Here is a 22753-nt window from a genome sequence, read left to right as displayed (position 1 = left end):
GGTAGAGGACCAAGTATTTGGGATACATTCTCCGAAAAATATCCAGAGAAGATTATAGATGGTAGCAATGGATCTGTTGCTGATGATTCTTACCATCTCTACAAAGAAGATGTAGGTTTACTACATCAGATTGGCTTCAATGCTTATAGATTCTCCATCTCATGGTCGAGGATCTTGCCACGTGGGAATCTAAAAGGAGGAATCAACCAAGCCGGTATTGATTATTACAACAACTTGATCAATGAGCTTTTGTCCAAAGGAATCAAGCCTTTCGTCACTCTTTTCCACTGGGACACACCACAAGCCCTTGAAGATGCTTACGGAGGATTCCGCGGCTCGGAGATTGTGAATGATTTCCGTGATTACGCGGATATTTGCTTCAAGAGTTTTGGAGATCGAGTGAAGCATTGGATGACATTAAACGAACCATTGACAGTGGTGCAACAAGGATACGTTGCAGGTGTGATGGCTCCAGGAAGATGCTCAAAATTCACAAACCCTAACTGCACCGCCGGAAACGGAGCTACCGAGCCTTACATCGTTGGTCACAACCTCATCCTAGCTCACGGAGAAGCAGTCAAAGTATACAGAAAAAAATACAAGACATCTCAAAAAGGTCAAGTCGGTATCGCCTTAAACGCGGGTTGGAACTTACCTTATAATACAGAGTCAGCCGAGGACAGGTTAGCCGCGGCACGAGCCATGGCATTCACATTCGACTATTTCATGGAGCCACTTGTGACCGGTAAATACCCGGTTGATATGATCAACAACGTAAAAGACGGTCGCTTACCTACATTTACTACAAAACAATCTAAGATGCTCAAAGGATCATACGATTTCATTGGGGTCAATTACTACTCATCTTCTTACGCAAAAGATGTTCCTTGCTCTAACGAAAACGTTACACTATTCACTGATCCTTGTGCCAGCATCACAGGTGAAAGAGAAGGAGTTCCAATAGGTCCAAAAGCTGCGTCGGATTGGTTACTGATATATCCAAAGGGGATTCGTGATCTCCTCCTCTATGCAAAATACAAGTTTAAGGACCCGGTTATATACATAACCGAGAACGGGAGGGATGAAGCTAGTACCGGTAAAGTCTTACTTAAAGATAGTGAGAGGATTGATTACTACGCTAGACATCTCAAGATGGTTCAAGATGCAATCTCGATTGGAGCCAACGTGAAGGGATTTTTCGCATGGTCGTTGTTGGATAACTATGAATGGGCAACGGGATACACGGTCCGGTTTGGACTGGTTTACGTTGATTTCGACCATGGACGTAAGAGATATCTCAAGAAATCGGCAAAATGGTTTAAAAGGTTGCTGAATAAGAAGAAAAAGAATTGATGATTAAGTAATTACGTTTAATAATATTTACGCAATGTGCGGTTTATTTAAAAACAATTATTGTTGATTAATAAGTATGGTTTAATATGTTACATATAATACCAGCATCCTAGTTTCAGAGCATTAAAATAAATGAAACCTTTTTTTCGTTTATTTTAAACATTTTCAAATTATTAGAATGAGTTTTTTTTTTACAAGTTAATTAATATTACTCTGATTTCATTTGGCAACCAAATTTTTGATATTAATGATGATTTTTGCAATTAAAAATGTTATTATTGTATTATCATTTATTTTATTTTTTTTTTGAGTTGAAACAAATAATATTATCTAAAGTAGTAAAGCGTTTCGAGGCAATCTACATATATCAGCCACTCGTATTATCCTCACAATCTTTATACGAATTCATTTTTTTTCAATTTTAATTGACAAATTGAGTTTGAACATTTGGGTGATTTGAATCGTCTTCTTCCTCTTGATATCTTCAGAGATGCAGAATCTGTGAAATCGTCTTTTACTTTTTCTTTTTGTGTTTGGTTGGAAGAAATGGTGACGCAGATGTTTCAGTTGCCGTTACAGTACTGTGTTTCGAGTTATTCTTCTTCCGGCGGTGACGGCCAACGGAGTTACGGTGTTTGTTCGTCTCCGTCGCCGTCTCCGGTTGTTATTTGCAAGTTTAGTGGTATTTCTGATGATCGTTGGGTGAGGCGGAGTAAGAAGAATCGGAGATTCGGTAGTTTGATAGCGAAGCAGGAGAAAGGAGATGTTACGGAGATTCGTATTCCGGTTCCGTTAACGTTGGAGCAGGAAGAGAAGGAGAAACAAGACAGAGATGATGAAGATGATGAAGATGTATACGAAGAAGGAGACGAAGTCGATCCTGAAGATCTCAAATACGTTAACGAGATCAAACGGGTTTGTGAGAATTTTTGGTTTTGCAGATTTAGCTGTGTGTGTGAAAATTTGTAGATTGTTGAAATCAGAATTTTGTGTGTGTGTGTTTGATTAGGTGTTGGAGCTTCTCAGGAGGAATAGAGATATGATCTTCAGTGAGGTAAAGCTGCATTTTCATGGCTATGTATTGGTTTTTTAGGATTGGTTTAGGATGAGATATTGAGTCAGAGCTTTGGATTTTTGTTGCAAACATTAGGTTAAGTTGACAATCATGATTGAGGATCCAAGGGAAGTGGAAAGAAGGAGGCTGCTTGGAATTGAAGATTCGGAGACCCCAAGTAGGGATGACTTGGCTGAAGCCTTGGAGCAGGTTACTTTGTTGTTTTCTGACAATGCACTTTTGATATCATTGCCTCATAATTCTTGAAACTGCCTTACAATTAGTGAAATAGAATCGGCCCTCGTACATGTATCTTAAGATAATTGTAAGACAAGGGAATACATATATGGTACAGTTCTCGGAGTGTTCATAGAATGCTATTGTGAATCAGTTGGTTGGTCTGTGTGTAGTGTGGTTGTTTTGTTGTTCTTCTTCTTCTTCTTCTTGTACATCAACTTGTTGTACATCAAGGCTGATGTATAGCTAAATACAGCAGTTACTTGCAATTTCTGCTCAACCAACTTTTCTTGAGTTGCATTCATGCTTAATCTGTTACATTTCTGGTTTTAGTGGAACATTGTGCTGGCTTTCTAAGATCTGAGCTTCGATAAAAAACTGTCCCAAGGCATATATGTGCTTGTGATAGAATTCCTACTACCCATCGTGATGTCGAGGTGTTACTTCACAACACCAAGTTACGCAGTTTGCTTTGTGTAATCACAAGGGTTGATCTTGTGGCAATTTGGTGTTGGAAGTAGTTTCTTTTGACATTAGTATGAAGATCTCTAAAATGTATCGCTGTGTTCTCACAGGTAAATGATGGAAAAATCCCTAAAGATCGTGCCACTCTCCGGATGCTTCATGAGGAAATGATGCGTTGGCCAAATTTAGAGGTACCTCTTATCAGTACCCCCACCATTTTTTCTCGTTATAGGTGAGATTGGTAGATAATTTGGTACCTTTTCGCCTTAGGCAATTTAAATCCATGATGAAACCAATCCTATAAGCCTATAAACTTTCACATGTCCCAAATTTCGTGATGCATCCATTGAAATCATACACATGTGTTTATCAGTATCTCTTCCTCAAGAAAATCAGAATTAGAAGACATCCAGTTGAACTAGGCATGAAAGTTTCTGCTAAAAAACATAGAAAGCCTAATGAAATGGATATTTTGTCCCAAGTGGCAGTGTGCTGTTGGTACAAGTCCTTTCATATCTTCATTTTAATTGATTGTGGTGATTCCTTTATCGGTGTGTAAATATGATTGAAGAGATCCCTTTTTCTTTGTGTAACTCGGTGGCTGCTAATATACATTTAGTTAATTAGCTTAGCAGAACTCTGTTTTAAGGCTTTATCTTCTCTATCGTAAAAGGTTGAGGTGTCAAAGAAGCAGCGAGGAAAATCAATGTATGCTAAATCCACAGACACCGGGATAGATCCAAAAGAAGCAGCCAAGAGACTTAACATAGAATGGGATTCAGCTGCTGCAATTGAAGACGCCGATGTCAATGATGAACAAGGAGTAGTAACCAAAGTCGCGGTTTGTTCCCAAATCTCTCTCAAACGCTTTCACAGACTACTGATTCTACCTAGAAATCATTACTCTTTCTGTCTTTCATAACATTGCCAGCGTTCAGTTGTTGACAATGACATTTTTTGTTGTAACTTGGGATCTGATTGATATTTTTCCTGCCTTCTTAATCTGTTGCAGGGTTATGGAGCGTTGTACTTTGTATCGGCTTTACCAGTTATCATCGGTGTCTCAGTTGTATTAATCTTGTTTTACAATTCCCTTCAGTAGAGTCAGATCCATTTAGTTTTTGCACACCACCACCATCATTGATGTATTGCATTTGCAACTTAATCATGAAATAAATTTAAATTTTTTAAAGCATCTTCTTCCTTATTCGTCGGCTTGTGGTCTACACAAACTTAAGGTAAAGTACTCCAAATCCTTTGGTAATATTATAATAAGTGTGGTTCGTGCGAGCATATCTATCATGATCTGATATTGTCTCAATCTTGGGCATAGTCTCATGTCAACGATGTTAAATAATTTTAAACCTTATATTATTTGTTTATGTTTATAGTTATAAAGTTAATAACCTTTGGCCGAGACTAATACGCAGGACACGGAAAAGAAGCTGGACGTGCAAATCATGACTCAGTGTAGCCACTATAAGCCACCAGACGTGCAGTCCATGCTTACTCTCTATGACTCATGACTCTGTATAAGTATCCATCACCTCTTAGCCTTAATACTTAGCCATTTGTCATTTTCTCTTCTTACTAATTGACAATTCAGGTTGGAAAATAAAATGGTGGCTGCAGTTCTACTGCCAACGGTTAGCTTCAGAGACGAAAGTTCTCGTGAGGATTGGCAAGTTCTAAGCAGAATCGATTCGAAGAAGAAGATTCTGGTCAAGCAAACGAGTATGTTGCAATCCGAGAGAGAGATATCGATGGACCCGAAATCAATCAGGTCGTTGTCTATGTCGGGTTCGATGAGAAGGAACGATAGCTTCGATATGATTCTGTTACCGGCGATGTCACCTCCTAGAGATTTAGATTCCCCAATGCCTCTTCCGTTGCAGCCAGTTCGGACTAAGTTTCTGAGCCGTAGCCTCCCAAACTCAACCGCTGCTTCTCCTAGACAACGTTCAGGTCTGATGCGGTCGCTCAAAAACAAGGAACAGGACTCATCTTCTGCGGCATACAAGAGAAGCAAATCTTGTGGGTCTAGTAGCAAGAGACTCTCCCTTAAGAGGAACTCGTTCTTCATTAAAACCGAATCGAACAAGAGCATCAGCAATAATAATACATTAGAAGACGGATTCAAATGCAACGCTCTGTGTTTATACCTCCCCGGTTTTGGTAAAGGAAAACCGATCAGATCATCACGGAAAGATGATTCTTCTTCCTTCACTCGAACTACCACAACGACGATGTCATCGTCATCGACCATTACCGTTTCAAGAACCGTCTCCGTCAGAGAATCCACAACCACTACCACAGTGATCTCAGCTCGAGCTTCAATGGAGAAATTCGATTGCGGATCGTATACTTCGGAATCCGGCGGAGAAGAAGGAGGAAATCACTTCTACGACTTACCGTCCGAGCTAATCAAAAGTGGTTCTGGCGATAACGACCATGACGATCCAGTTTCAGCGGCTTTCGTGTTTGACAAGGAACCTGTTGAGAAAGAGATCAAAGGTGTTTTAAAGGTGTCTGGTTCGAAAAACAGAAAATCGATGGAGTCTTCTTCACTGCGTCAGGTTCGATTCTCCACGTCATCGCCGGTTTCATACCCGACGTCTCCGGCGATCTCTCCACGGTTGTTAGAAGCCTCCAAGAATTTCAATGCTTTCTTGGAAGCTCAAGCCGTTTGACTGATGATGGAGTCTTTAACTACGAATATATAAATATAAAATGTAATATACCAAAGTCATGTCAAACATTTTCATTTGGTAATGAATTCCCAAAACTCAATACATGAATCTATTTTGTAGACTTTTCTAGTTTGATTTAGTATTGGTTATTGTAAAACTTCTTTGTTATTTGTAAAAACTAAACGTCAAAAACAAATGAAAAGTTTTAATACCATTTGCGTCTACATTTTACAAAAAAAGCGTTCTAGAGGTAAACTAAAAAAAAAATCTATTAATTGGTAATTTAGGTTGTCAAAAGACTCAAAACTAACCAAAAAAAGAGTATTGGTTCAATATTCCTAAAATTATGTTTTGCCTCACCGGTAATAGTAGTAAGTTTAGTAACCTAAACGCAAATGCAAAAGTAGTACTATTAGATTAGATCTTAGCCAGGACCGGACTTATAAAGATGAGTTTCAAAATAAGTTTAAAATCCATTAGGTCTGGGCTAGAATCTGGCGACACATGTTTTGGCCAACCCAGTTTGGTCCTACCTTGCAGCGCTGTATCCATCTTGTAGAAACCAGTTCTAAACTAGTCCAAATTCCATAATAAATTAGAGTTGGACAAGTTAGAAGTACATATATTAATACAAATATAATTGTCTTTTTGTCTAAATCACGTACGTGGTTGCTTTCTTATTAGGTTAGGTGGACGACGAATATTATAGGATTAGTGGTTTATAAATAGAAACTGTAGATTTGCAGAGAATATCACAGCTGCCACACGATCATGTTGTTTTCGACTACTTGTATTAAAATGTTGTACCCGACAACTTCGAAAACATTATAAATGGTTTAAGTCCGTTCATTACAATTTACAAAACCCTTCCCGGCAAATTTCCATTAACCTTACAATACAAAATCAAAATTACTAAATTTTGTATGAATTGTAGGGTTCGTGAATGGTGCTATAGTTTTTTGTTTTTACGTACCTTGTTTGCATAAAATTAAATGCTGAACCGTCGGTGTGCATTCTCTCATTTTGTTTACTACAATTTATTATTTGTATGAATTATTAAAAATGGAAAATGATTAAATGAATTATTGTTGTCGTTATTAGGAAATTTTAGTTGATTGGGAATAATTTGTTGAGCATTTGGGCACCAATGAGACTTTCCACTTTCCAGCCTTTGCGACAATTAACAACCACGAAACTTGGAAGGTCCCTCTTCGTGGGGTCTATCTTCTACACTCATGTTTTCAATTTTCATCGGGAAAAAAGAAGTAAATAACCTTTTCTAGTTTTGACTGTTGGGTAATAGTATAGTATACTAATAGCTATACAATTTTTAAAAAAATTATATGTGAAAATTTTATATATAAATTAACTAAGAATAGAGAATGTGTAGTAAATTATGCTTCCAACAAAATTTAATCCTTTTCACAATTACCATAGTTAAACAAATGATGACAAAAAAAAAATGCATGAGCATACTCATTGCAAATTTTCGAGTATATATTTAATGACTCGATTATAAGGAAGAAAATGAGGAAACTTTTGATTAATTAAGACTACAAAGATCCATTGGAGACCACAACAACTTTCACTAATTTATATAAATATAAAGAGGTCACTTTTTCCAAATACAAATAACCAAAAATACTATATTAAGCCCATCAAAAGAGATGCTTATATACCAAGAGTCTGAGCTGTAAATGATGAACTCTATGATTCTATGAACCCATTTTATAATACAATAAAAGAATATACTAAAAGAAAAAGAAAAGAAAAGTCATAAAAAATGTTACATTCGCCTAAATATATTCTCAAGATTTACGTTACAATGCATATAATGAAAACATATCTTCTCTTTGTATTCATTGCCTTGTCCTAAGCAAGCGATCTCCAATCGTCCTGATCTCAAACGTCTTGACCGCAAGGCCAATATCGCGCATTGTGGTATCAAGAACGTAAGGATTGTTATCATGAACAATGCGGGTACCGTTATAAAGATGACGGCAAGGCTCACGTCGCTGCGAGATCGAGCCATGGTAGTGAAAATACCGGATTTGCTTTTCCGCTCTGTGGTATGTCTTCCCTTGTAGATTCTGAGACATGTGAACTCCAGTCGCAAATACATTACGCGGCTGAACCGCGTATTTCCTATCCCGTCTTGGTACTTTCTTCACATCTCTATACGCCAATTTCTCAAACCCCCATTTCCTGAAATCAAACACAAAATCACATATCAATCATCCACAAACTATAGTCATAACACGGAAACACAGTCTAGCTTAATTCTAATTCTGGTATCTAAAAGCTAGAATCTTTGAAGACAAAATCTGATACAATCTTAAAAAACACACCCATCAAAATCAAATCAAACCCATTCTCGAACTGGTTTACATAAATTTAGAAATCTCAAAAAGCTAGAATCTTTGAAAACAACTCTCACCCACATGGACCACCACTGAAAGAAGACTAATGAAAAAAGTGTTCCCAACANTCCCAAAAAAAAAAAAAAAAAAAAAAACCTCTTTTCACATGTAAAATGTTAACAGAATCAGATGCTTAATTTCACATACCCAAAATCTACAATTCTATATGCTTAAAACACAAAATGGTTTACTAAACCAAAACTTTGAAATTCCGGTTAAGATAAAAAACTCAATGTGGTTTACCTGTAAGTTCTGGCCGGACCATCACCGTCGTAACAAAGCTGACTACTCATAGGCATCTGTTCAATAGTAAACTGAGAATATCCTTTCAAAGATTCCATCACCGACGAGATCGTCTCTTTGGCCGGAACATAAACAAACTCATCAACATCGAAAAAAAACACCCACTTCGCCATGAACCTATACCTATGCAAACAATCATTCACAACCATGAACTGGTTATGATAATACCCATCGAACCGTTCTTGCTCTCTTATATCATGTACCGTCACTCTCCCTAACCCAATCCATGGCTTCAACACCTCAAACACTTCCTCTGAGATCCCACCGGCGTCGTGAAGCACAAAATGAGATCTTTCCCCGAAGAAACGAACATGGTAAGCGACCCATTCTCTGATTCGCTGCGGGCTTAAGTTCCCGTACAGAGACGAGCCGCAGTAGAGGTAATCGTACTTTGCTTTACGGTTCGAGTCGTAGAGAGCGAGATCGACGGCGTTCGGAGCTTCGACGAGGACGGGGATTGAATCGGTGATGTTCCGATCTGTGTCTCCGGTGGTTGCGTGGAGGAGAAGAGTACCACCGGCGTTTCTAGGGTTTATCACGGTGGTTTCTGGAAAAGTACAGTTCACGACGACGGTTGTGTAAACCCTACCGTAACCCCAATCGGTTAAGATTTTAGTACCGTCGGTTAAAATCCGGTTATCGGATTGGTTAAACGGAACCCATTCGCATCGGTAAGTGGGACGAGCGTAGACGTGAAGCGGTTTAGATGATAAACCGATAACGGCGAACGTGTTAACGCCGCCTCTGTAAGCGTTCATCAACACGAAGTTATAAGCCGCCCAGCCGTAACCAGTAAACGTCCGTTTAATAACGCCGTTAGTTAACTCCGTGTCTTTTTCAGTTAACGGCTGTTTTGTAACGACGTTATCTAAGGTGGAGGAGTTGACGGCGGAGATGCAGAAACGGAGTTCGGNTAAGCGACCCATTCTCTGATTCGCTGCGGGCTTAAGTTCCCGTACAGAGACGAGCCGCAGTAGAGGTAATCGTACTTTGCTTTACGGTTCGAGTCGTAGAGAGCGAGATCGACGGCGTTCGGAGCTTCGACGAGGACGGGGATTGAATCGGTGATGTTCCGATCTGTGTCTCCGGTGGTTGCGTGGAGGAGAAGAGTACCACCGGCGTTTCTAGGGTTTATCACGGTGGTTTCTGGAAATGTACAGTTCACGACGACGGTTGTGTAAACCCTACCGTAACCCCAATCGGTTAAGATTTTAGTACCGTCGGTTAAAATCCGGTTATCGGATTGGTTAAACGGAACCCATTCGCATCGGTAAGTGGGACGAGCGTAGACGTGAAGCGGTTTAGATGATAAACCGATAACGGCGAACGTGTTAACGCCGCCTCTGTAAGCGTTCATCAGCACGAAGTTATAAGCCGCCCAGCCGTAACCAGTAAACGTCCGTTTAATAACGCCGTTAGTTAACTCCGTGTCTTTTTCAGTTAACGGCTGTTTTGTAACGACGTTATCTAAGGTGGAGGAGTTGACGGCGGAGATGCAGAAACGGAGTTCGGAGGCGGAGATGGAGAAAGAAGAAGGGATGAAAGGGAGGAGGGTGGCGAGAGTGCAGAGGACGAGTAAAGCCATTAAAGCGAGTTTGAGCTCAGCTGAGAAGTTCCATAAGAAAGAGATGAGGAGGTTTTTGTCTTTAGTGTTTTGGTCTCTCTCTTTTGCCATTCTTCTTGGCTGATTGAATCGTACGAAGCGATGAGAAAGTGAAGCGACAGAGCAGAGAGAGATATAGGCAGAGTAAGATAGATAGAGAGAGAAGTAGTAAAAAATTGGAGAATTTGACATTAATGAAGAGTTTCCTCAATTTATTATATTTGTTTTTATCTCATGTACATATTTTAAAAATGGTTATTTAACTTATTATTTATAAAAGAAAATAAATAAAATTGGAGAATTCAACAGTAATGAAAAGTTTCCTTTTATAATTTTTTAGTATGAAGTAAATAATTATTATTAATGATTTTATTGATTTTAAATTCATCATATGACTGACGTTAGTTTGAATTGTATGACTCAATTTCTTAGCAAAAAAAAAAAAATGTATGTCTCAATTTTAATATTAATGATTTTATTAGTTTTGAATTTTATCATTTAAGTTAATTCTACATCATCTAACTGAAGTTAGTATGATTTGTATGACTAAATTTAATTAAAATTTTCATAGAATATGAATGTATAATTTATGACTGTATAATTTTATAAGCAGTTGAAAAAAAAATAAAAAATCGACATTTGAATAATTGATAACATTTTAGATGTGATAACTGATACTAGTTTATAATATTTAGAGTCTAATTTATGATACTAATATATTAGATGTGATACAATTATACTATAATAAGTGATATCATTGGCAAACAGTTACATATTATTTATTTTCTTGTAATTTTAAACTACAAATAATTTAAAATGGAAGGAATAATATTTAGCGTCTAAGGTGTGAAATTTTTTATTAATATATTAATAGAATACATAGGTAAATTAATAGTTCATTGTTTCAATGTGTAAAAAAAAAGTAGTCATGTGAAAATTACTCAAAAAACGAAAATTTATAAGTGACATTATTGGCAAACAATTATATATTATTAATTTTCTTGTAAATTTTAAATTAAATATTGAAAGGCTTCAAATATAAATTCTTTTGAAGAAACTTTATTCAACTTTTTAAATATAATGAAGGAAGAAACTATACATGTGCTAAACAGCATGTTATGAATATTTTTATAAGGAGAAATTAAAGTTAATTTTCAATAAGCAGCCAAAATGAGTTGGATTGAGAGAGAATAAAAAAGGTTTTAGCTTTTTTTCCTTAACAGCTTTTCTTGTATTTTACGCTGTTTACATAATCGATCCTCTAATTTCTCCAATAACTCACAGCCTAATAATAATGTATCATCGACCTTTTTTGTAAAGTAAAGTTTATAGTAACAAATTAAAATTTAGTAAAATTGACTCTTTGCTTCTTCTTTTTTATTTCCTTTTACCGACGCCACCGTATGGGACTTTCGCTCTGTGGCAAAAATATTTGATTACACGTCATCAACTACGTACATGTAGGACACGTGTCAGCTTTCTGACCTGCCATGTAAAATTATTACTATAATATATACTCTTCAACGTCTTGAATTATTTTTTGCTTATTTTTTTTTTTCTACTTTTTTGGCATAGCAAACGGTCGAAAAAAGGAGGCTACTGTTTTCAGAATCTCGAAGACTACTCAATCATCATTATCCTTTACGTATAAATCAAATAAAATAAAAAAACATATAAAATTTTTTAGTTCAAATAAAAAAGAATAGATACTTTGTCCTGTCATTTCTTACTTGGAGTCTCATTGGTACTGTTTTTTTTTCTTTTTCTTTTCCTTAGCAACGGTTTTTTTTTTTTTTTGGTCAAATGTGACAAACAAAACAATAGTAAAATTAGTATTACATTTTCGTTACTTTTTTTAACACCTAATTAAGGTTTTAAATAGATGTTGCAGATAAAATAGACTAATTCGTTAGTTGTTCATTCAACTCTATTTTTCAATTAGATAACAATTTATTCCAACCTTAATTTATTTATATGAAAAATGGTTCATATGGTCTACAACATAATATGTATGTTCTTTGTCCTGTCATTACTTACGAAGTTACTTGGAGCCTGGTTAGGACTGTTTTCTTTTGTTACCAAATGTAAAGTATTCTTTTTTTTTTTTTTTATGTAAAGTATTCTTTGTTTGGCTGTTCAAATAGACAAAAACAAATTTACCAATGGTTTTATTTTCTTGACAATGATAACATTTTTAACAAAGATTAATGACATTAACAAAGGTGGGCAAGCCTAGGTAGGCCTTAACAAGAAAAATATGACACTTGTCTCATAATCAGAGCCAATGTGAATGGAAATAAAATACAAATCAGGACCTAAAAGTATGAGATGATGTGAATAATGGGCCTTGACAATATTATTCAAAGCCAGTGTAGGCCTTATTTGATCACTATACTATATACAGTACTTTTGGTTTATAAAATTTCATGTGTTCTTTACAACAGGAGGAATCCATCCACAACAGAACCATTTTCTCTATTTTGTTTGTAAGATGATTTTGAAAAGGGGAAAATATAGTTCTAAACTATAGTAATTACAAAATTAAGCTTATGATGATTGATGGTACGATTTAGAATGGACAGATCGAGGATAACAAAGAAACCACAAAGTGAACACATGTGTGTTCTATATAATATTACACGAAAAATAAAACCTCTGCAATTGATTAGATCTCCAATGATGATAATTTTTAAACTTAGCTTTAACAATGGATATAAAAATGATGAAATACGTAATTATGTGCCATCATTATATCCCCCATGACTCGATTTTTTTACTTTTAAAACTATACCATAATTTAATTTTCATATATAATTTCGTCATGTCGGGCTTTATACTTTTTTTAAAAACAATAGTTCTGATAGTTATAAATATATTATTTAAAAGTATCGTAAATTTGTTCTTAAGAAAAAGAAATAAAAAAGTGTAAATTGTCTTTAATTAAATCGAACAACCATCACCGATAGATAAGTTTGTCAAACTCATCGATAAAAAATACGATATATAACGGGTTCAATACAATTAGTTTGCAACAAAGCGAAATCAAGGATGGATTTCATAAAAGTTAATTGTATTTTTAATTTGGAAATAAGAATTGCATGAAATTTTGAAGAAGGTGGGGTCTAGTTAACAAAGCTTCTTTTTATTTATATATATATATATATATATATATATATATATTTTTCAACCATTATATCACAATTGGCCGACCATTAGCCAAATTCCTACATTCGTAGAAATTGGGACTCAATTCCGAATATGATGGTGTCTTCTACAAATAGATTTACCTCCTGCCATTGCACTAATGTCACTTTAACTTTTCATATTTTTCTTCCAACTCCAGAGCTAATAAAATTTGTTATCAACTAATTAAAAAAGAAAAACAATATAGAAAAAAGTTTCATTGATAATCTATACCACATGACATTGCTTCCCAACTTTTTAGCACATGCTATGTGTGATCTCTCTTTTTTACATTATTCCCCATATCCCACAAACTATCACCTTTTAACCTCAAAAAACAATGAAACAAACTTAAAATAAATACCAACACTCATATATATATAATAAATTCAGAGCAGAATCACACACACAAACACCCCAAAAAAAAAAACTTTTGTACAAATATCAATACCTAAAGTTAGGACCTCAAACCTAAATATCACATGGTAGATATAGTACTAACAATGTTGACAAAAAGAAAAGATATAGTACTAAAATACTATAACACATAAATATTATTTAGTTACATAAATTAAAGCCAATGTGACAACAAACAATGATTTTTTTTGCCTATAAAGCCGCCATGGCAGTACACTCGTGATGCCTCGGACATGTGATCAAGTGGTCGTTAGTTAAACCGGCGGCTTGCATTAACGAATGTATAACCGTCGGACCAACGAACCTAAACCCACGACGAACCATGTCTTTGCTTATGGTCTCCGATTTCGATGTCTTAACCGGAATCTTTTGGCATGATGTGTATTTTGTGGTGACCGGTTTATGTTTCATAAACCCCCAAATGTATTTGTTGAATGACCCGATATCTCTTTTTACCTATAAAACAAAACTCAAATAATTTTACTTTATAGAATTTGACAATTTAATTATATGAATATATTGTGGTAACCAAACATATATATATACCTTGAGAATTTGTTTAGAGTTGTCAACAATGGCACGGACTTGGCTAATGTCAATGCCATAGTCGTTGACTATTAATTGTATTTTCTTCTCGTTGAAGTCTGCAACCAACTCTGCTTCGAAGCCAGAGAAAGCCTCTCTGTAAAAAGCAAAGGTTATAGAGTAAGACCAAAAAAAATTACAAGAAAAGTAAAAAAGTATTAAAACTTTATACGAAAAAATTTGACTTTGATTTGGGGGTTTCTTGAAATTTCTTACCTTAAAGTGTTTCTTCTCTTTAAAACCGAAGTCCAATCTGATCCGACCTGAGCGCCGGTTAACACCAAAAGCTCAAATAGTAGTCTGAAAAAAAGATTTGAACAGTAATTATAATTAATTAGTTTAAATTATTATAAAAATTGGTTTTATGTATGGAAAAAACGAAAATTTTATTTACTTGTCTTCATGAACTGGAACACCCCATTCCTGGTCATGGTAAGCGACATATATTGGATCTGTTGAAACAAATCAAGATTTTGGATCAAATTAATTAAAGTTGAATTATAATGGATGGTAAAGAAATTTAGGTTTTCTTGTTGAACAAGGTAACGTTTACAGACCTGAACTTGTAGTGATGAAACTGCACCTCTTCTTCTTCTCATGCTCAACGGTTATGGTTTTCTCGTTCGATTTTACCGATTTGATTCTACCGTAATGAGATATTTTCTTCTTTCTCTCTTCTTGTTTCATTGCAACCTCTTCTCTTCTTGCAGCTGCTATACTTCCAGGTTGCTTCTGAACGATTGCCATGGAAATAACCTCTTTGTAGCCACCATCACTGTTCCTGGGCGATTTCACCGGTTTAGACTTTTCAGAGCTAGACCTAAGTAGTTCCTTACAAGAAGCGGCTGGTTTTTTTAAGGATTTTGAGTTAGGAGACAAAGGAGGAGAGATTAGAGAAATTTGTCTCGGTGAGGGTATCTTTGATGCAATTGAAGTCAAAGGCTTAGTAGGAGACTTCTTGAGTGAGTTACGTCGGTCTAATGTCGGAACTTGGTTCGATTTCGGTTGAAGAACTGGACGACCGTTGATCTGGGAAATGTTTTCTTGGCTCAGGTTTTTTAATTTTGAGGAACACATTTTTTTTCTTTCTTTTCTTGTACGTCTATAGCTTTTGTGTTCTTGAAGGATGATGATAAATGAGATGAAACAAAGTTGAGATCTCTAAAAGGGTTGTTATATGTGGGAAAAGAGGATGATGATAAGTTGTGGGGCATCGATATTAATAAGTGCTAGTGGGCAACTCATATTTAATGTATGCACACTAATTACTTAAGGTTTTTTGGACAGAAGAGACTGGGATTGTGTTTAATGAGGTTTGTAGGGTTTGATTAGGGTTTTAATTAATTAGGATTTTGGGGTGAAAGAGAAGTGGGATCATTTAGGAACATGGTGGGGTGAGAAATGTAATGCAATTCCAGAATAGCCTATGGCTTAGGGAAGTGCTATTCTTGGGTCACACTGTAGGACAAAGACACCACATTCTTTTTTTCTTTTACCTTATCTCATATTTATATATATCTCTNGAAAGTGGGAAATATAGTTTTTTTTTTTTTTTTTTTTTTTTTTTTTTTTTTTTTTTTTTGTATTTAATCGCTTGATATTATCTTTTTTACAGACGAACTGGTTACATTTTTTTTGACATCGAAAGATTTCCCAAATTATTTTAGAAACCGTTTCGAACAAATTTAAACAAAGATAAATCTTTTTTTTAGTCTCTCATAACATCAATGCTAAAATGGAAGCACGTAGTAACTATATTTACATGCATTTTTTTTGTAAATAATATTTCCTTGTTTTGTTTTTTCAAACGTTGATATATCATGGTTTTTATGTGTTTTTAGCAATGATATAAGTCTTATTTATAGAGTTTTTTTGATATTTTTACAGGTCTTTTGAGTCTTTATAAGATTTAGCATAGATGGACGCATAATGAAGCTAAATTGGAAGATTTGAAGCACATTCAAGCATTGAGGCTAAGCTGTGAAGTTGGGAGACAATTTCAGAGACTTGCATCGGTCGATGCAAGTGATGGTGTCAATCGATGCATCATCCAGCAGAAGAATCTGAAGTTTTCTCACAAGTTTTGAAGATTTACAAAGTTGTCCCAAAGTCTTCCATATTTGCATCATTAGTCCCTGGACGTTTTTAAGAATATAAATAGGATTTTTGGGTCATTGTTTTGGACCTAAGTTATTTTCAAGTTTTATTTTCTGTCACCTTTTGAGAGAGAGACCTTGAGAGCTTTTTGGGCGAGACAAGAACTCAGCCCTGTTGAGAGAACCTTTTCTAAACTCCTTTGTTCTTCTCTTTTGAATTTAATGATATCTATTTTATCCATGATTTCTGTTTCATTAATCATGTTTGAGTAGATCTCTTGTTAGGTTCAGGATTTTTCATAGGGTTTTTATGATTTATTAGATATATTATTTTTACGATTCTTTATCTTTCTAGATCTTCATCTTAGGTTGTTCTTCATATTAATTCTTGATTGATCACCTAGAATTAATATCTAGGAAAATAAATTGATATGGGAATATAATTGATTTTTCTGATAAAACCTTTTGATAAGCAAAATTACTTTCTGCAAAAAGATTTGATTTAGTGATTTTGTGAACAATCTAAACTTGTTTTTAAAGTTGATTTATTACCTAGAATTTTGCAAAGAGATTTGGATTTTCTGGTTTTAAATTTAGATAATATTTGCAGTGAGAACTGATTTATTTTACAGAAGAGTTAGAGTTCTAGATCTTATCTTAATTGTTTGAATCCTAATTTATTGGTTGATTTAATATTTCATAAATTCCTGAGAATTTCCCTAGGCCTAGCTTTTTAATTCCTGAATTTACAACACTTTTTAATTCTGTTTCTGCATTGTTTTTAAATTAATATTTTGATTTAGCATAATTAAAAGATTAATAAGTCTATTGTCTGATCTAGAGTCTCTGTGGATTCAACCCCTAGAGTATTACAACTGCAAGGCTGTTAGTACCATTAGGGTATTACAATTTGACCATATCAAATTTTGGCGCCGTTGCCGGGGACTTTTTTGATTCACCATTAGATTAAAGTCTTTGATTTTGTCTAGATTTTTATTTTTCTATTTTACTTACACGCTTTTGTTTCTTTTCTCTTGTGTGTTTCAGGGACATGCCTAAGCCTAACACCAGGAAAAATTCTACTGGTCCGGTTGTTAAGCTTACAAACCAAGAGTTAGGACAACTAGAGCGTGATAACACAAAAGCAGCCAAGTCAGTGAAGATGGTCAAAACACTCATATTGAGACCTGATGAGGCTGGAGGTTTGAGGGATCAAGAGGGCAATGTGTACAACGAGCAAGGCCAGAAACTTGATGCTGAAGGACGAGTTATTCAGGAAGAACTTGTCGTGGTTGAGGATGATGCACGTGGCGTCGAGCGACGCAATGATGGCGTCAATCGACGCAACCAGGAAGGCATCGACCGATGCAACCTTGGCGTCGATCGATGCAATGCCCGAGCCGATGCGGAGAATGTTCAGAGGCGACGGACGACAATGGAGAGCTTGTCAAAACATTTGCGGACTTCAACAGACCAGACTTGTTCTATGAGAACCGCTTCGCAATTGTCCCTCCTCCCTTCCCAAGGAATGATTTTGAGCTGAAACCTGCCTATTTCGCTCTTGTTGGACAAAGACCATTCTAGAACTTGCCGCATGAGAAGCCTCTAGACCACATTGAGCATTTTGAGGATATAGTCACAAGCATCAAGGCTAATGGAGTCACAGAGGACTATCTCTATTGCAAACTCTTCCCCTACTCTCTTGCTGGGGAAGCTTCTCATTGGTTAAGACAACTCAAACCGGGATCTCTGACAACCTGGCATGACATCAAGGTGGCGTTCTTGAACTGTTTCTACGATGATGCAATGTCTGATGAGCTGAGGATTAAGCTCTCCACCTTTAGACAAGGACCAACTGAATCTTACAAAGCTGCTTGGGTAAGGTTCAAAGCATACCAGAGAGATTGTCCGCATCATGGGTTCTCAGAGGTGCAGCTGATTAGTATTTTCTTCAGCGGGATTGACTGGAGGTATCAGATGGCTTTGGATGCTGCTAGTGATGGGAACTTCAAGACAAGATACCCAGATGAGGCTGAAAAGTTGATAGAAAGGCTAGCATCAAGCAATAGTACCAAGAATGCAGACCTAAAGCGGAAAAGGGCACATTAAGGCCATGATTCAAATCAGCTAGCTTCAGTTAATGCTAAGCTAGATTCAGTTCACAATCTTCTTGTGGGAAAGAAGTCTGTCCATTTTGCTGAAAATGTAGAGATTTTTGAGCCACAGCCAGAGACTACATAAGAAGATGTCAACTATGTGTATGGAGTTGGGTATCAGGGTCAGAAGTTTGGAAATCAGCAAAGCAACAAACCTTACAGTGGGAACTCTTCAAGCTATACTCCTAAGCCGGATTACCAGAAGCAACAGCAGAACAACAACTTTACAAGGACCTATGGTAATTCTTCTTATCAGTCTCCACCTCCACAGACTTCTGAGAGTAGAATGGAGGCTATGTTTGAGCAGATTCTTCAAGGTTAAGAGCAGTTGACAGTGACATTCAATGGGAAGATTGACAATGTCTACACTGAGCTGAACGGGAAGATCGATGCATTAAACATTCATGTCAAGAAGCTAGAAAATCAACTTATTCAGACTGCTGGGTCTGTTAAACGGCAAGAAGGTTTTCTCCCTGGAAGAACTGAGTCGAACCCCAAACATGTTTGTAATGCAATTTCGGTGAAGGAAGAAGACAACTATCCGGTAGCTGATGTTGCATCGACCGATACAAAGCAGCATCGATCGATGCCACCACCATCCAGCGTCGATCAATGCACCACAAGCGACGATCGAAACCCCCCACAACCAACTTCAGTTTCTCTTCCAGTTCAACCATCCGATTCACAACAAGCCTACAAGCCTAAGGTTTCTTTTCCTAAGCCTAGGAGGTCCAAACAGGAGATTGAAGAAGCTAGATGCAAGGCTATGATGGACAAGGTAATGATTAAGATGCCTTTAATTGATGCTGTCAAATTTTCACCTGGGATTAAGCGGTATGTCAAGAGAATGGTCACCAATGGTTTGAGTCCTGAGGAAGGAGCTTTGCTAACCAAGGATGTCAGCTCAATTCTGTTGAATTAGCCTCCAAAGAAGAACAAGGAGAGGAAGCAAGAAGTGGTTGTATCTAAGGAAGTAAGTGCAGTGATTCAAAGTAGGATTGCAGAGAAGTTACCAGATCCTGGAAGCTTTGTACTTGATTGCTCTATCTCTTCATCACGGTTTGCTCACTCTCTTTGCGATCTCAGTTCTAGTATAAACTTGATGTCACATTCGGGTGCTGTGAGACTTGGGATGACAGATTTCAAGCCAACTATGATCTCTCTTATCTTAGCTGATCGGTCCAGAAGGATTCCTGAAAGTGTCTTAGAGGATATTCCAATCAAGATTGGAGATTGCATGATTCCCACTGACTTTGTGGTGCTGAAATATGACAAAGAGCCTAATGATCCTCTCATTTTAGGACGCTCTTTCTTGGCTACAGCTGGTGCCATCATTGATGTTAAGAAGGGACACAGCCTTGAATGTAGAAGATTTGGTTATGAACTTTGAGATGGACAAGCTGAGAAGGGTTTCTACTATTGATGGTCAGGCATTTTCTGTGGAGGTTGTTTCTGATGACAATCCGATCATAGAGCTTCATGGAGACATTACTGCTGGGTATGTAAAAGAGATGGAAACTGTTGAGGAAGTGAGTAAGCAAGCTGTTAAGCTTGAAGATTGGAGTGGAGATCATCTCATCAGTACTAGAGACCATGATGAGGTTCTTATCCATGACAAGTCGTTGGTAGATGATGTTTTTGTAATGGAAACACGGATTGTTGAGGAAAGTTGCAGAATTGTTGAAGTTACATGAGTTGCAGACACAACATCGATCGATGCAGCTGTTGCATCGATCGACACACCTCCACGAGAACGTACAGACTTGTCCAAAACTGAAGATTCTCGAGTTGATTCTTTAGCTGCAAGTCCTAGACCGGTTGTAAAGCTGAAATCTCACCATTCCACAGTCCATAAGCCACAGGTAAGGCCAAGGTATGCATCTCCTTCACCCAAACCTTCTCCTATCATCAATAAGACTTTCAAAGGTACAAAAACTATTTTGCAGTTAACCAAGCCACGAGATTATCGTTGAGCGCTTGTTTCTTCTGTTAATGATTTTGCAGGACATAAAAGAAAGCCACCCATACCTCATTCCCGTCCTGGTCCTGTTCCTCACATCCTTGGCAGATCTCATGCACCTAATGCATACACACCACCTTGTATGAGGAGGACATTCTCTCAGAGCATTCAATGCCACGTTCTGATCCACTGGATGCCTGAGATCCGACACAGTCAAGCTAATGACTGAAAACAAGCGCTTAGTGGGAGGCAACCCACTCATAGGTTTTTCTTTTCCACTTTGAGTCATTTTTATTCTTGCTTTGAGTCAGTTTCAATTTGTATTGAATTATGAACTTCTATCTATCATATTGCGTTTAATCTTGTGTTTGAGTGATTCTTAGCAGTGCTAACATCCAATGAATGAGAAAAACACAAGCTAACTCAGGAGTAATGTTCGAACTCTCTGCATCTGCAGAGTGCATCGACCGACATACCATCAGCATCGGTCGACACAGAACATTCGGTTTGGTAACACGATTTTGTTCACAATTTCAATACTTATTCGTTTCTGTTTATTTTTATTTGCCAATCTCTTACTTGATAACACTGGGGACAGTGTTGTTTAATTCTGGGGGAGGCAGTTACTAACTACGTTTTTGTTTTTGAAAGAAAAAAAAAATTGTTTTATTGAGTCAAAATTTTGTTGGGAACTATGATTTTTCTTTTTAGTGTACTGCCTTGGTTGATTAATGCTGCAGATTGAATCCACAATCCGACTAATAAAAAATCCAATGGCTGACCATTGAACCAGTGACATCCGAATTTCTAACAGAATCCATAAAAGCCTGAGGTAATTTTTGTGCTTTTCTTTTTACCTCATCAAGGAGGTTGATGTTCATAGAGCTTGACTCCTTGTTCATATCTGATAAGTAAGATTTCAGAAAAAAAAAAAAAATTGGTACTCCTCTCCCTTATTATAGTTGGAAATATTTTTCCTTAGAGCTTTGTTAAAAAAAAAAGAGAATAAAAGATGAGATGATTTTGATCAGTTTAGAGGGGTAGGTAAATTACCTGTGATCTCATTATTCTACTCTTGAGTCAAATGATCACACAAAGCTTGGAAGCGAGGGGTAGGTAAATTACCGATGACCCCATTATTCGCCTACAACTTTGAGAAAAAAATAGTAAAAAAAAAAACAAAGCAAAGCTCTAAGGAAGATAAAATAGAATAAGTCTGGGGGAGAGAAAGAATACCACATGTGGTAAAAGATATGTCTTGCTTGTTATGGTATTGTACGGGAATGAGTCTAGAAGGTTCTTGACATTGATCAAATTGATGAGACCCACCAATAAAGGCTTAATGGAGGAAGTAGTGAAATTTGGTTTGAATTTGGGATGCTATGAAAGTCAATGGAGAAGTACATGGTGGTTCGATTTGGAATTATCTGCTAAGCATATGGATTATGGTTTGGATGATCATGGCATTACTTTAAAAAGAAAATGAGTTCCTGCGTTTTCAAACCTCTTTCACAAGTATAAGTTTATGTTTTGCTTGAGGGCAAACAAAGGCTAAGTCTGGGGGTGTTGATATATCATGGTTTTTAGGTGTTTTTAGCCATGATATAAGAGTCTTTTTGGTATTTTTAGAGTCTTTTGAGTCTTTATAGGATTTAGCATGGATGAGAGCATAATGGAGCTAAATAGGAAGATTTGGAGCACATTCAAGCATTGAGGCTAAGCTGTGAAGTTGGGAGACAAGTTTAGAGACTTGCATCGGTCGATGCAAGTGATGGTGTCGATCGATGCATCATCCAGCAGAAGAATCGGAAGTTTTCTCATAAGTTTTGAAGATTTACAAAGTTGCCCCAAAGTTTTCCATATTTGCATCATTAGTCCCTGGACGTTTTTAGGAATATAAATAGGATTTTTGGATCATTGTTTTGGACCTAAGTTATTTTCAAGTTTTATTTTCTGTCACCTTTTGAGAGAGAGACCTTGAGAGCTTTTTGGGAGAGACAAGAACTCAGCCCTGTTGAGAGAAGCTTTTCTAAACTCCTTTGTTCTTCTCTTTTGAATTTAATGATATCTATTTTATCTATGATTACTGTTTCATTAATCATGTCTGAGTAGATCTCTTGTTAGGTTCAGAGTTTTTCATAGGGTTTTTATGATTTATTAGATCTGTTATTTTTAGGATTCTTTATCTTTCTAGATATTCATCTTAGGTTGTTCTTCATGTTAATTCTTGA

The 22753-nt window shown here is 36.5% G+C and overlaps 5 protein-coding genes across 7 annotated transcripts in view; 3 read left to right on the top strand and 2 right to left on the bottom strand.

Moving 5' to 3' along the window:
* LOC104724966 (beta-glucosidase 13) overlaps window positions 1-1460 on the top strand; it is a 3320-nt gene extending 1860 nt beyond the window's left edge. The window contains exon 2 of the mRNA XM_010443544.2: window positions 116-1460. Coding sequence (XP_010441846.1) covers window positions 116-1353 — 1238 coding nt within the window. The 3' untranslated portion in view covers window positions 1354-1460. The remainder of the gene's footprint in view (window positions 1-115) is intronic.
* LOC104724964 (ycf3-interacting protein 1, chloroplastic) lies at window positions 1728-4304 on the top strand. Its single transcript, XM_010443540.2, has 6 exons — window positions 1728-2268; window positions 2363-2407; window positions 2504-2617; window positions 3220-3300; window positions 3783-3950; window positions 4122-4304. The coding sequence occupies exons 1-6, from the start codon at window positions 1900-1902 to the stop codon at window positions 4209-4211; spliced, it is 867 nt and encodes a 288-aa protein (XP_010441842.1). The 5' UTR covers window positions 1728-1899; the 3' UTR covers window positions 4212-4304.
* LOC104724965 (serine-rich adhesin for platelets-like) lies at window positions 4262-5907 on the top strand. 2 transcript variants are annotated; one of them, XM_010443542.2, is made up of 3 exons: window positions 4262-4347; window positions 4540-4645; window positions 4716-5907. In XM_010443542.2, the coding sequence occupies exons 2-3, from the start codon at window positions 4632-4634 to the stop codon at window positions 5797-5799; spliced, it is 1098 nt and encodes a 365-aa protein (XP_010441844.1). In that variant the 5' UTR covers window positions 4262-4347; window positions 4540-4631; the 3' UTR covers window positions 5800-5907. The 2 variants fall into 2 exon arrangements, with proteins under 2 accessions (XP_010441844.1, XP_010441845.1); XM_010443543.1 differs by lacking the exon at window positions 4262-4347 and having other exon boundaries at window positions 4403-4639.
* On the bottom strand, window positions 7426-10306 carry LOC104724962 (galactan beta-1,4-galactosyltransferase GALS2-like). Of its 2 annotated transcripts, none has more exons than XM_010443539.2 (3): window positions 9912-10306; window positions 8463-9390; window positions 7426-8004 (listed from the first exon to the last, which is right to left on the bottom strand). In XM_010443539.2, exons 1-3 carry the CDS (start codon window positions 10195-10197, stop codon window positions 7659-7661), a joined length of 1560 nt encoding a protein of 519 aa, XP_010441841.1. In that variant the 5' UTR covers window positions 10198-10306; the 3' UTR covers window positions 7426-7658. The 2 variants fall into 2 exon arrangements, with proteins under 2 accessions (XP_010441841.1, XP_010441840.1); XM_010443538.2 differs by having other exon boundaries at window positions 9990-10305.
* LOC104724961 (probable GMP synthase [glutamine-hydrolyzing]) lies at window positions 13908-15767 on the bottom strand. Its single transcript, XM_010443537.2, has 5 exons — window positions 14868-15767; window positions 14705-14762; window positions 14527-14610; window positions 14272-14407; window positions 13908-14181 (listed from the first exon to the last, which is right to left on the bottom strand). The coding sequence occupies exons 1-5, from the start codon at window positions 15385-15387 to the stop codon at window positions 13918-13920; spliced, it is 1062 nt and encodes a 353-aa protein (XP_010441839.1). The 5' UTR covers window positions 15388-15767; the 3' UTR covers window positions 13908-13917.

This window comes from Camelina sativa, chromosome 11 (genome assembly GCF_000633955.1).
Source record: "Camelina sativa cultivar DH55 chromosome 11, Cs, whole genome shotgun sequence".
Taxonomy (NCBI): domain Eukaryota; kingdom Viridiplantae; phylum Streptophyta; class Magnoliopsida; order Brassicales; family Brassicaceae; genus Camelina; species Camelina sativa.
This window is presented reverse-complemented; position numbering and strand designations above follow the sequence as displayed.